The sequence below is a fragment of the Falco cherrug genome, chromosome 9 (genome assembly GCF_023634085.1).
Source record: "Falco cherrug isolate bFalChe1 chromosome 9, bFalChe1.pri, whole genome shotgun sequence".
Taxonomy (NCBI): Eukaryota; Metazoa; Chordata; class Aves; order Falconiformes; family Falconidae; genus Falco; species Falco cherrug.
Window position 1 is genome coordinate 6,421,027 of NC_073705.1, and position 12,494 is coordinate 6,433,520.

The window sequence follows — 12,494 nt, forward strand, 5'->3', positions numbered from 1 at the left end:
TGGTACGCAGAGCCATGGAGCGCATCCCCAGCTTTATTGCACTGTGTTTCTGACATGATATTTAAAAAGGAACAGCCACGGCTGTCAGTACTGTCATATGCTAGTGCTAACCGAAGACATGTTAAACTAAACATTAGAAAGAGATCAGCAAGTCATCTGCATGGTAACTCAGCTAAGAGATTAGGTAGGCAGGAGCTGGTGCAGTCATGTGGAGATGATGAGGGTTGTAGCTGTGACGGACACATCCTTTTTTCCCTCTAAGACTGCAGCAGTGCCTGCCTTGTAGCCGGGCTTGCTGTGACCTGCCTTTTCAGAGACAGCTCTTTGTGTATGAAATCCTAGCAAGTGGTGGGTGGCAGACTGCAGGAGAGTTGCCGAATTGGGTTAATGAGGGAATAGGCACTTTTTTTGGATTCCGCTGCCTCAAGCTAATAAAAAATTTAAACTTGGACAATTTTAGATTGTTCATCCCTTACCTTGGACCAGCACAGCTTGCAGAGCACACCAGCAGTGAAACTCGAGTGGTTTCTTTTTTCTAATTATGAAATCCCGCTTTCATTTAAGGACTCTTGCAACAGCAACAAAACCGGTGCATATTAACTTGCTATATATTTAATCTTATTTGCACCGAGCTGCACTGAAGTGCAATTGATGATCTAACCAACAAGATCCTATCTTATTTCTTCATAATTTGTTCCCAGTTTCTTTAATATGTGCACACAGACACAACATGTTTGAATTTAGCGTAGTCTGAAGGCAAACAAAAGGTATCGGAGGCAGTGCTGTAAGGGCAACTGTACCAGTACATCTGTTATGTGCAGTTACCAAATATTTAGTGTATCGGCAAGATATGTGGAAATTCAATATCACTTTTAATTTCTGGAAATAATTTTAGATGTTCTGGACTCATGTTAAAAGGTAATTTACTCTCCTTAAAAGAAAAAGACGTGTAAGTTCAAAACAAATATATTTAAACTATTTATGATTTCTGATTTATTTTAGGTGGAGCCTTTTGTTAATGTAAATTGAAATTTCGGGGTAACAATCACTTTAAAAAAAAAAAAAGAAAAAGAAATTTATAGCAAATTTTTCCTAATGCAGTGGCACCACCTCACTTTCCCTGGATGCCTATTATAGCAGAAGAGAGGAAAAGAACAGCTATGCAACAGCTTTAATTGGAGCACCACAGACTATGATTTAATGTTATCAGATGCATCCACTGCCACCACTATTTTAGACTTCTTATTAATGAGCTCTGACCTAATTGTGAATAAACATTTATTCACTGTGGCAGCTTGGGCCCTCTTGAGCTGTTGGTTGCAGTGTCCAACTTCTGGTTTTCCGACCTAATCTTTTAGACCAATTTTCATAAACTTTATTATATAGTTAATTAGTGAATGAAGCAAAAGAAATAAGGGAGTGAAGGCTGATTATGAATTCAAGTGCCACTAAAGGCAGTTTATTAGTACATCTGTACTATAAAGGCAACAAGCCAAATTCTTTCTTATTCTACCCATGTTTTTGGTCCTGTTGTGATTTCAGCTTATCCTCATTTTATCTATAACACACATAGCGGTGTGATACATTTGCATTGCTCTACAATGTTGACAGGATTGGGACCTATCCGTTGTTCCACATGATGAGGCTAATTCTGCTTACACCAAAATGAATTTTATTCTGGACCTCAGTAGCAGCAAAATTAGGCTTCCATCTCAGTGGTGTATTGCTTTGTGTCCTTCACAATGTGCATTTTGATTCGCTACAATAACGAGGATATTATCAGGGATATGTGGTTGGTAAAATGAAGATGTTTGGGAAAAGATCTCATCCAGATGGCTAGAAACAATATTTGCTTTTATGATCCTGGTGATCTCTTTCCCATTATTCTAGTGATGTTGGGAAGAAGAGAAGGGACCTGTAAATGATGCTGGCTAGCAACATCCACCATGTTCATCAGCCTGTTGTTTGGTCCAGGAGACATATAAAGGTGGTTTATAGTGCTGTTGAAAAGAGGTTTTCTTGGGGTGTTTTTTCATTTCCATTCATGCACACTTGGATATGCCAGGATGCAACTGAAATGGGGAGAATAAATAAGAGATGATACATAACACTTAAAAATTTCATTATAAGTGCATATACTTTTGGTGGCTCTACACAATGTTGTCCTTGAGTTTTAGTAGATTGAAAAGCACTGGGCTGTGGTGTAGAGGCCTCTGATTAGTAGTGGTAAACATTGATGTGCTTTTACTGCTCTCAGTTACTTGTGAAGCATTTATCTTAACATTTTTGTGAGAATATATTTTCTGTAAGCTGTTTCGCCATCCAGAGCTTTAGTGTTTCAGAAAGAAATTAATAGTGGCCCCTGCTTCATACTTGACTAAATATTAGGATGTCTTAGCATTGCAAATTAGGCAGTATTTGAGGCACAATAAATTTCTTTGTACTCTTCAACCTGTTAGTTCCAGTGTATTTCTGCTTAAACGCCCTGCTCCTGTACTCTTTCCTCTCCTACTAAAGCTGATAGTGCATTTAATTGTTTAAAGCAGTGATAGCTGCTTCTGAATTTGCTCCAGTGGAAACAGTGACTCTTAGAAGCGTACTCATTATACAGCCAAGAGTTGTTTACTGAGGTTTTGGTCAAAGTGGAATGAAGCAACTGATAGCTACTATAAATAATAGGAGAAAAAAAGTACCATGAATTCAGCAAGCTTTAAATATTTTTTTTTATCTGCCAACCAGCGTATGTTTACCTGGACCTGTATAGGCATGCACCGTTAGTTTTACATTCCTAAAAATTTAGGCATTGTCTTCATTGGGTACAAGAGCAAATCCTGGAGACCTGACCTCTGTGTGTGAAGCAAAGGTGACCAATATGTTCTTGTCAAAAATCTGGTGAAATGTTTTTGGTGGTGATTGGGGAGGTTTTTTGTTGTTGTTTTTTTGTTGTTGGTTTGTTGTTTTTTTTTAATTACAGCTAAAGTGTGCTTCCAGAGGCACTTCTGATTTTCGGTAGTTTTCATCTGAAAGGATTTTTGTTCCAGGCTGCTGCTAATGAATTCATACTGTGATAGTTACTGTCCTGTATGTAGTAGAAACTAGCTTGAGTGCCTTTTTGCCAGACTTTGCAAGTAGTTAACCACTGAGTAAAGAAACATACACACCTTGCTTGATGAACTGTATTTCTTATAAAGCCTTGGACAGTTTTATTTTTGTTCTAGTGTGAAGCAATTACAGATATCAATAACAGATACAAGTCGGAATTGTCAGCCTCAAGTCAGCTTCTCTCATATACCAGACTAATGTCAGTCTAAATATCTGTGAAGCAGAGGTAGAGCTACTATTTGTTAGCCTGTAGTTGGAGCTCAGAGAATCTGAGGGGCAAAGATGTAGTTCTAAAGAACAAAAAGACGCCCAGCTCTCTGGGAAATGTAGTGGGGAGAAGGTGGGTTTCTGCGTTGGCTTCTTTTGCAGTGTGGGTGTGATGGCAGGTCTCTGTGCACTGCCCGACTAGGCGGCACCCTAGGCGTTTTTAGACGAGTTGTGTTTTCTGCCTGAAAAACAGAGTTCAGCGTTTACCTGCAGAGCTGTTTGTGGCAGCCATCAGTCACGGTCAGGAGGGTTTTAGAGCCTACAAATCGCTCTGTTTCTCTCCCCCTGGAGCTTTGATTGTGACAACCTGGTAATTTCCTTTTCTCTTCCTGTTTCCCCCAGCCTGGTAAAGCCTATGCGACACTATACAGTCTTCCTCTCTGAGGACTCCTCTGATGATGAATTTCAGCAGGAAGAGGATCCTGTCTCTGGCTTCTCTGAAAACTTTTTCTTCTCTGCTCCTTTTGAATGGTCTATGCTTTATTCTTTCAATGTATTAAGTCAGTCTTTGAACAGTGGTTTTGGCATTGGTCAGGGTGCTTGCTGCTGTACTTGGCATTTTGGAAATGCTCCTGCACTCTGTGTGGTGCTTGATGAATGTTCAGCGTTTCTCCTGCTTGTTTGTTTTGGTATTCAGCGGCATGCAAAAGCCTACTCCTGCATGAAACACTATGCAGCGGTGCACTGCTTATGGTTTTATATCAATTCGAGCTCTGTGGGATGTGACCCTTCCACTTGCCCTTTGTTCCAGTGTGCTGCCTGTGTTCCTCTCCAAACCTCCCACCACCCTTCCCTGTGCAGCGCTGGGTGTTCCTCCGGCATTGTCCTGTGAGCCTTATTCCGGTGCAGTTACCAGCCTTTTGTAGTTTCACTTGCTTGATCCCAGTCTCTGTTCTGTCAGGTACCACATCCTCAGTGACCGTGGGGAGCTGCCATGCAGATGTCCCGAAGGGTTCCGACTACAGTCTGACCTAAAATTATGCAGGGAAGAGGGAGGAGTTTGTTGGGTTTACTCACTGTGCTACTTGTATCCAACTTTTTCATTTGTAATGGGTTGTAAATTCCCAAACCTACGTAAGTCAGTCTTGCCCGGTTTTGGAACAGGGTGCTGAGCAGCTTGGCCACGCTGCCCGCAGGGCTCTGCGAGAGCTGCGTGTTCAAGCCTGGCTGCAGCATTCCGGCACCTGCCCGCGGTGCCCGTGTTCGGGAGCGAGCGCAGCCTGTCCGCGCTCGCTGGCCCGAGCCTGTCCCGTGGCTTTGGGATGAGGGTGACGCTGTGGCGTGGAGCACAGGGCACGCGGTCCCGCTGTGCTGAACCTCTTACCGCGTGTTTGAACATACCGACCCCAGAGGGCAGGTGTGGCTGAGGCCTCGCGGAATGTCATCCCACGGGTTTGTTCGTTCCTAGCCTCACCTGCTTGGGGATTTCTAGGAGGAGAAAGGGAGATAAACTAGAATTACAGATAAAACTAGAATTACACTCATTCTTTAATAAATGCAGTTACTGGCTTGACCAGAACCGGTAGGAAGAGGTGCCAGGGTAGTACTGTGAGCCACTGATCAGGAATCTGCCTGGTGCCCGATCCGGGCAGTTTGGGGTGCTGATGCCTGGCTACATCTGAGCAGCTGGAGCCTGATGGGTACAGATGGGTTAGACTAGGCTGGAGAAAGAGGCTGCCAGTTTGAGAGTGGAGGCTCCCCCAGTGCTAAAATTCATTGCGTGATGCAGAAGGCAGGTTCCGAGACCAACAGGGACGTGGCCGCTGGCACTCGGGCGGGGGGAGGCAGAGGTACAGGTGCAGTGGCAAAGAGCCAGAAAAAGGCTCCCACACTTCTGGTTTTGGGATGGAGGAGGCCAGGCCACTGAAATGGTTTGTTTGCAGAATATTCCTGGGGCGGGGGGGGGGAGGGGGGGGGGCTTGCAGTATGATCTAGTGCTTAGCAGATGAGCACATATTGTGTGAGAGACTGAAGATGTGACCAAGACTTGCAAGATCACCCTCCTCCTAAGGACATGTACCATCAGCTGTCTGCCTTGTCCTTGCATTATTATCTTGTGTTGCTAGCTGAATGCCTGCTATTTATGTGTTGATGAATGAAGTAAGAAAGATGAGTCCTTTATAAATTTGCATGATATAGATGTATTATAATAAAATAAGGAAAGAGGAGGAGGATTCTCCCATCGTGTATGTTTTTGCAGGTCTCAAAAATATTTTCTTTTAATTGAAACCTTGTTTAAATGCCACAGTAAAACTGGCTGCCAGTCAAATGCCAATCACCACAGATATGTGTGGCACCTCTTGTTATTAATTGGATGCGCATTATGCTGCTGTGCTCTGTACACAGAACCAATATGCAAATCTGCTGGTGTTCATTTTTTTTGCTGAGGTATGTGCAAGAAAAGCATCCTGCTAACTTGGCCTTGGCTGTAAATGTAAAATAGGTGTCTCCATAATGGATTGTGTTGTTTCTTGATAAGATGACACCAATGTAATCATTGGAACTCTGCACAGTGTTCCCAATTATTGCAGGAAAACACTGAATTATGTTCTGTGCTGAGTTAGCTTGAAGGAAGAGAATGTGAGTGCCTGCAAAACACAGGGTCCTTTGCAGCGTGCTTTGCTGGGGGGGAGGGAGAGCTGGCATCCAGTCATTCCTGCTGCAAGAGGTCCCTTGTCAGCCTGTCTGTTACTGCATGATCGCAGCTTTCCTCTGAGTACTTCCCACTGACGTCTTTTTCCTTTCTGAAAACTCTCGAGTGCCCAGTCATCTTTGTATGTCCTTCTGCCCTTGGTCACATCGCTCACAGGCCTGCTGTTCACAAGGCACTGTAAGCTGTATTTCGCCACCCAACAGCTTTTTATAAAGCCATCTAGCTCCTTAGTAAATACTTGTTTAAAAAAAAAAATTACAAAGACAGTCATTTGCAACATGATTTTTGTTTTTCTCCCAGGCCTCAGCCATACCGGGCCCTGAAAGAATCCGATAGCGCTGATGGGGAAGAGGCAGGCAGTCCCGAAAAACCAAAAGAGCTTCTGCCCGCCAGCCCTGTCCTCTCAAGCAAGGCCACAGAAATAAACCTCCTTGAAGACATTTTCCCTAACTTAGAAGTAGAAACACAGCCTCAGCCTCTCAGCCAAGCTAAGAGCCTAGAAGACCTGCGGACTCCCAAGGAAGAGGGAGATCAGCGATGCACGTTCGATTACCAGGTTTGGACTGGGTTTCACGCGTGCTAGGGGGGTTGGCCCAGAACTAGGGCTGGCTGTCTTACGTCCTTCTCTGAAGAACATTTTGATATTATTGGGTAGGTGCATCCATTTTCCAAGCATTTGTTAATGTATTTCAAAATTAATTTCTGAATTAAGAAATGACTGGAATGGGACTCAGTTGTAAGACAGTAACTTTTTCCACTAAAGCTACAGCTTTTACTTCTAAAGGAGGAAAGATTTGCCCTGTTCCTCAGAATCTGTTACGTCCATTGGCTGTCACACGCAGTTATCTTTGAAGCTGATGCTCAGCAGGAGAATGAATACCTGGGAATTTCCAGGTCCCCTCCAAACTGCGTGATTTTTAAATGATTTTCTTTTAATCTGGCCGTTTGGGTCTAGGCATCATTTGAACATTCATCTGCACTGTAGAAGAGAGATTCTTTATGAAGAACTTCACTGAATATATGCAGCTTATAAAATGCCAAACTAAAGCAGACTCTGAGATCTTCATGTGACATGAAAGGAAAGAATGTAATTTCTACCTTATAATAATATTTAATTTGGTGTTATAGCCAGATATTTCATTTGACAGCTTTTTCCATACAGCAATTAAGGCTTTTCACTTTCTGCACCTTAGATACAGGTACGTGCTCCTTACTTGGCTCACAATAGATGCCACAGTGTCACAGCTGAACAAATCATTAGAGGCAGAGCTGGAATTAAAACTGCAGAGTCCTGCTTCTGATTGCCTGCCTGCCGGCTGAGGCTGTGTGCTGCTGTCCCTCTCCAGTGTGCGCAGCCTGGACGGATCCCCTTCCACTCGCAGCTCAGCAGCCTGCCTTCACTTTAAGCTCTATGTTGTGAAGAGATGAGTAAAAGTTAAATTCTAATTTTTTTTATGCTTTCTTGCAGAGAATGGATCTCGGTGTGTCTGAGAGGAACAGGATTGTGCCAACCATGAAGCTGTCTCACCCTTACAACAAGCTGTGGAGTATGGGTCATGACGACATGGCTATTCCTACCAAGTATTCCCAAAGCTCACCAGAAAGGCCCTTGACTGTCCTTGGTAACATGCCACCAATCACAAGGAGACCCCGGAGCAGAGACAGCATCCTGGCTTCTGCAGAAAAGGATGAATCAAACCCTGCCATTCAAGGGAACATCACCATTCCTAGGCCACAGGGAAGAAAGACTCCTGAACTGGGGATAGTGCCACCACCGCCAGCACCCAGGGCTTCCAAGCATCAGACTCCAGCGGGACAAGCAGAAATTCTCACCACCCACGCTACAGGACGTAGCCATTTGGTTTCAGATCTGATCCCAGAGCCCTTTGGAGTTGGTAGTGTGTCCTTAGACCCCGAAATCCAGCAGGCTGTAAATTATTCCTCTCATCCATCTCAGCTTTTGTCCAGTGCTACCAGCACTGCTGAGATGCTCCAGCCTGTCAAGGTGAAGACAGAAAGTACAGGTAATGAAAGCGACTACCTTCTTAATCTCCTGGATCCATTAAAAACGGCCAGCTGGCAAAGCAGTGGTCCACAGCAAGGTCCCCGCAGCCTGCAAAGCTCAGCTGCTCCACCTGCTGCAGCTGGCTTTGTCTCGGTGGCAAGTGACTTTGTGCCTCCTGCAGCTGCACCATTTGTCCAGCCACTGGGTTACCCTTCCCCAGCACCACCACCTTTTTTACAGCCATCTCCTAATCCATTTACACAGACAGTGCCAGGAGCCCTTTCAGTGTCTTTAGTTAGACCCCCAAGGGGCTCTTTCACCCCCTCCTTAGGTCACGCATATAGCTCTAGCTTCATAACACCTAATTCGAGCTTCTACCCACCACAAAGACCTCAACCACACATCTCAACACTATCCATGCCAAACTTGTTCAGCCAGGCTCCCGCTGTGCCACCAGCTCGCTCCTTACTGCTGCCGAGCCACAGCCCTTCCCCAGCAGGCTCTCTGCAGCCGGCGTGTTTAAGTGGTCCTTCCAAAACCAGAACGTTACAGCTGGGCCAGTCCAGCTCAAAGGTAGATCCCAAGCAAGCACTAGCTCTCCTGTCTAATGAACCCCCTTTGATCCCTGCCAGGCCAGCTAAGGGCTTAGAGTCAGTGTTACTGTCCTCAAAATCTGAGGAGACAAAAGATCCATTTGAAGATTTGTTAAAAAAGACAAAGCAAGACGTGTCATCCACACCAGGTAAGGTTGAACAGCTCAGAAAGCGATGGGAAACCTTTGAGTAGCACTCCTGATGGCCTTTTGATGTCCCTTCGGAATTGACAGAGGGGTTTTTTTGTTTTTTTGAGCCAGCATAAAACTGAGCATTTCTTTTATGGAAGGCTGAGCCAGGGATAGCTGCAGGACCATCACTGAGCTGCAACTCGCACAGGAATTTTTGCCCAGAGTTCAGAGTCCCCCCATTGTCCTGGTCCCTGCAACTGCTTCCTCACTCTGCACCACTGAAAACCCCCAGGATTCTTGCACTGACCAAAGTGGGACAGTAGTTGGGTTTGGGTTTGGTTTGGTTTTTCACGCATAGCTTTTCAGACAGTACTACTGATGCAGAAGTTACTCACTCCCTTGTATTTTCAGTCCTTGGTGCAGCCAGGAGTGTGACACAGCGCATTGCACTGCTGTTTTCTTCCTGCCTTTGTTGGGTTTTCCTTGTGTTACACATAGCTGCTGTGGTTTGTTTTCATAGGTGAAGTGCAGCAAACAAACCCTGACTTGTGGGCTGCACTGAATTAATCCATTAGGCTCTTTATTTTTTTTTTTTCTTCCCTGTCTTGAAATGCAGACGTGCATTTAGCTTACACTCTTGGGTGAGCTTTGGTTGCAGATGTTTGATTTCCCTCCCCCTGTACACTGACATGGAGAGGTAACAGGGACCTCTCTGCTGCGGAATGGTCGTAATTCCTTGTTGTAACAAAACCACAGCACAGGGCAGTTGCTCAGGGTTTGGTCCTGCATCTCTGTTGGGAAACTGGAAACACCAGCAATTGTTTTCTTTTTTTTTTTTTCCTTTTTTTTTATTTGTTTGCTTTTGTTAAATACATCAGAAAATAGAGGGCATAAAGAGTATCCTAGTTCTTATATATGTGTATGTTAATATTATATATAAATATTATAAATGGCAGTATATGAACGGAATGTAACCATTTCTTACTTATTACAAACAAACAAAAGAAGAGAAAAAACATGGGGTATCAAAGCTCCCAGCTCATGAGTTGAAGTTAAGCGCCAGCGCGCTGGCAAGGTGGCTGGGGCGCAGCGGGATCCCAGCTGCGGTGCTGGGCCAGCCGGGCAGAAGCTTGGAGCTGAGCTGAGGGGGTGCTGCAGTGCTGGGAGGGCAGCGCACCAGCTGCCTGTCACTGCCTGACTTCAGAAGCGCTAATTGCTACCTTGAAGCAACTGGGATTTCACTCTGGTCCGCAAGGCGCTCCGCGCCCTCAGCCTCTGTCCCACTGTGCTGCGAACCTTGCTGGCGTGACAAGGCAGTAACTGGACCATGAAATGGACTGTGAGGTCACGAAGAACAAAAATGCAATGAAAAGGTCAAAGGGTACGTTCATTCAGATTTTCTAAGACACTTGTCTGTGGCAATAGTATTCTCAAGAAATTTCATCTTAATCTTAGCATCCTTCATAAAACCTGCTGTCTTTGCAGTGATTATTTTTGTTTTACTTAAGTGGTGCTTTTTTGTTTTGTTTTGTATTTGGGCACAATCTGATGTAGAACGTTGCTCTAGAAGAGGTAATCACATCACCACTGAGCCTTTGATAAAGGAAATCGTTTTGGACACATGGGGAGATTCTTGTAAAGCTTTATCTGATTTCCAATGTATCTATTTTATTCATATAATCTTGGAAGTTTTCTTACTCTGGTGTATGGAAATGGCTGTCTATGCTTTTGAGTCTGTGCAGTACAAAAGAAAAATACTCTTAATAGCTGAAATGCCAAGTTTGGGAAAGACCTTAGTATTACATTAATATTATATTTCTGTAAAGTACTATTACTCTGACAAGCCAATCAGTTCGATTTGTATTTTCTTTTTGTGTTGGAAGACAGATGGTTTTAGTATTGCATAGTAAAATATTTAAAGTCTAAGATAATAGTTCCATTTTATTTTATACAGTTCAGAATATGAATGTTATATATGAATTCAGTCTGGAATTTCAGATCTTTGCTGTGAGCTAGGTGATGAAGCTTTCTCAGTGATGGTGGAGATGTACAGGCACCAGAAAGCTCTGCATACGACATGCCTTCTGAATTTCACATAATCTTTTTTAAAATTTTTAATGTCACACACTGATTATATACTGAGTAGGCCTGTTATGCATGCTTAACTAAATAGAAAAATGCTCAGGTAATTCTGTATCACTGCAAATCATTTTCCATCACTGGTTATTTTACTCTGCCCATGTTATAGAATATTTTATGCAGTTGGATTTTTAGACAAACAAGCACTCTTGGATTATTTTTTTAAGTCAGTTTTGAGGCACTGAAAAGTATTAATGCTTAACATAAATGGCATTAATCACCCTTCACTTGATTTTGAAGGGGCAAGGGGGGAGTTTGGACACACCTCTGAGGTCCAGGAGTGCCAGGCAGCACGATCCTGGACTTTGTGACCTTCCTCACTTCTTGAATAGAATTTGCAAGCAGGAGACTGGTTTACATGCTTCTCGTAATAAACTGCCCTGTCCCTAGGGCAGTATCTAGGCTTTTTGTCTTATTTAATCTCAGGAATTCCTTATGTGATTCATTCCTAATAGTACCAGATGTAAACAAAGTGTGCTTGTCTGGGAGAGCAAGCTTGGATGTAAACCGTTTCTTTTTCTGATGTAGAAGTATTTTTGATGTTTTTACTAACCAAGTATAAGTGTTCCTGCCATTATTGATCAATGACTTTATATTCAGCTTTGTACATTTTCCTCTACACGCCATACTTGTTTGCTTGTGTGGTACTGCTTTGCTTATTTACAGATGCTTTCTTCCATTAGAAACGACTTTTATTTAAAAGAAAAAACAACAAAGTTTCTGATGCATCCGATGCTGTACAGATGGTAGAACCATTTTTGTGTCTTGTTCACTCATTAGGTTAGAAACACTCTAGACACTGGAATTGGAACCTGTCGAGAGACACAAGAATCTTGTTGCTGAAGACCCTTCTCTCGTTACCTTACATGCATGTGTTAATTATGAGGCTTGAGATTTCTCTGCACATACTAGGGATTTTTTTTCTAACCTTCAATGAACTGTCTGTGCTGCTTAGATATCCCCCCTGCCCCTTTTTTATGTGTATAGGAAAAAAATCAAGCAGGAGATTGACATCTGCTCAGTTTTCTTTCCAGTTAGGAGGCTAGAGTGACTGCATATTTCAGGGGAAATTAATGTCCCGTTACCAGCCATAGGAAACCACTGATTCTATGGCACCCTGAAGAAAGGAGTGTGCGCAGGAGCATTCCTTTTGTCAGCTGGGAATGTTTCACACTCTGTCTTCCAAAGAGCGTGTAAGTGACAGCTAACTGTCCTGAACCCGGCCCAGCTGCACTGCGGGATTTATTGTGGTCTGCCTGCGGTACTATTTGTGTGTGTGTGTGTTTTGCTTCTTGCACACTTACCATCCAGGCTTTATGATCAAAGTGATTTTTCCAGCATCAGCAGATCAAATTGGTCAGTAGTGAACAAGAAGCCTGTTAGTTGCTGCTGCTTAAAACATCCAAGTTTGGGGAAATCTTTTTTTTTTTTTTCCTTTGCTACCAATTGTTGGAAGTTAACAGCTTTAGGTAATTAAAAAGTGAACAGTGAGGAGAAGAGCTGCTGCAGTCCCACCCTGTCCTTGGGAACGGTAAAAGCTGGCGGTGGCAACGTGAGACAGACTCTGGCCCGTGGGAACCGTGGGTTCCACTGTGGCTGCGCAC

General features: G+C 43.7%; 1 protein-coding gene across 5 annotated transcripts in view; it reads left to right on the forward strand.

Annotated features, from left to right (window-relative positions):
* DENND1A (DENN domain containing 1A) overlaps nt 1–11,623 on the forward strand; it is a 216,845-nt gene extending 205,222 nt beyond the window's left edge. For 3 of the 5 annotated variants that reach the window (XM_027809326.2, XM_027809327.2, XM_055720292.1), the window contains 2 exons: nt 6,323–6,578; nt 7,491–11,623. In XM_027809326.2, coding sequence (XP_027665127.1) covers nt 6,323–6,578; nt 7,491–8,813 — 1,579 coding nt within the window. In that variant the 3' untranslated portion in view covers nt 8,814–11,623. Of the gene's footprint in view, nt 1–3,711; nt 3,841–6,322; nt 6,579–7,490 lie in introns of all 5 variants that reach the window. The other 2 variants (XM_027809324.2, XM_027809325.2) reach the window with 1 other exon arrangement.
* The last annotated feature ends 871 nt before the right edge of the window (nt 11,624–12,494 follow it).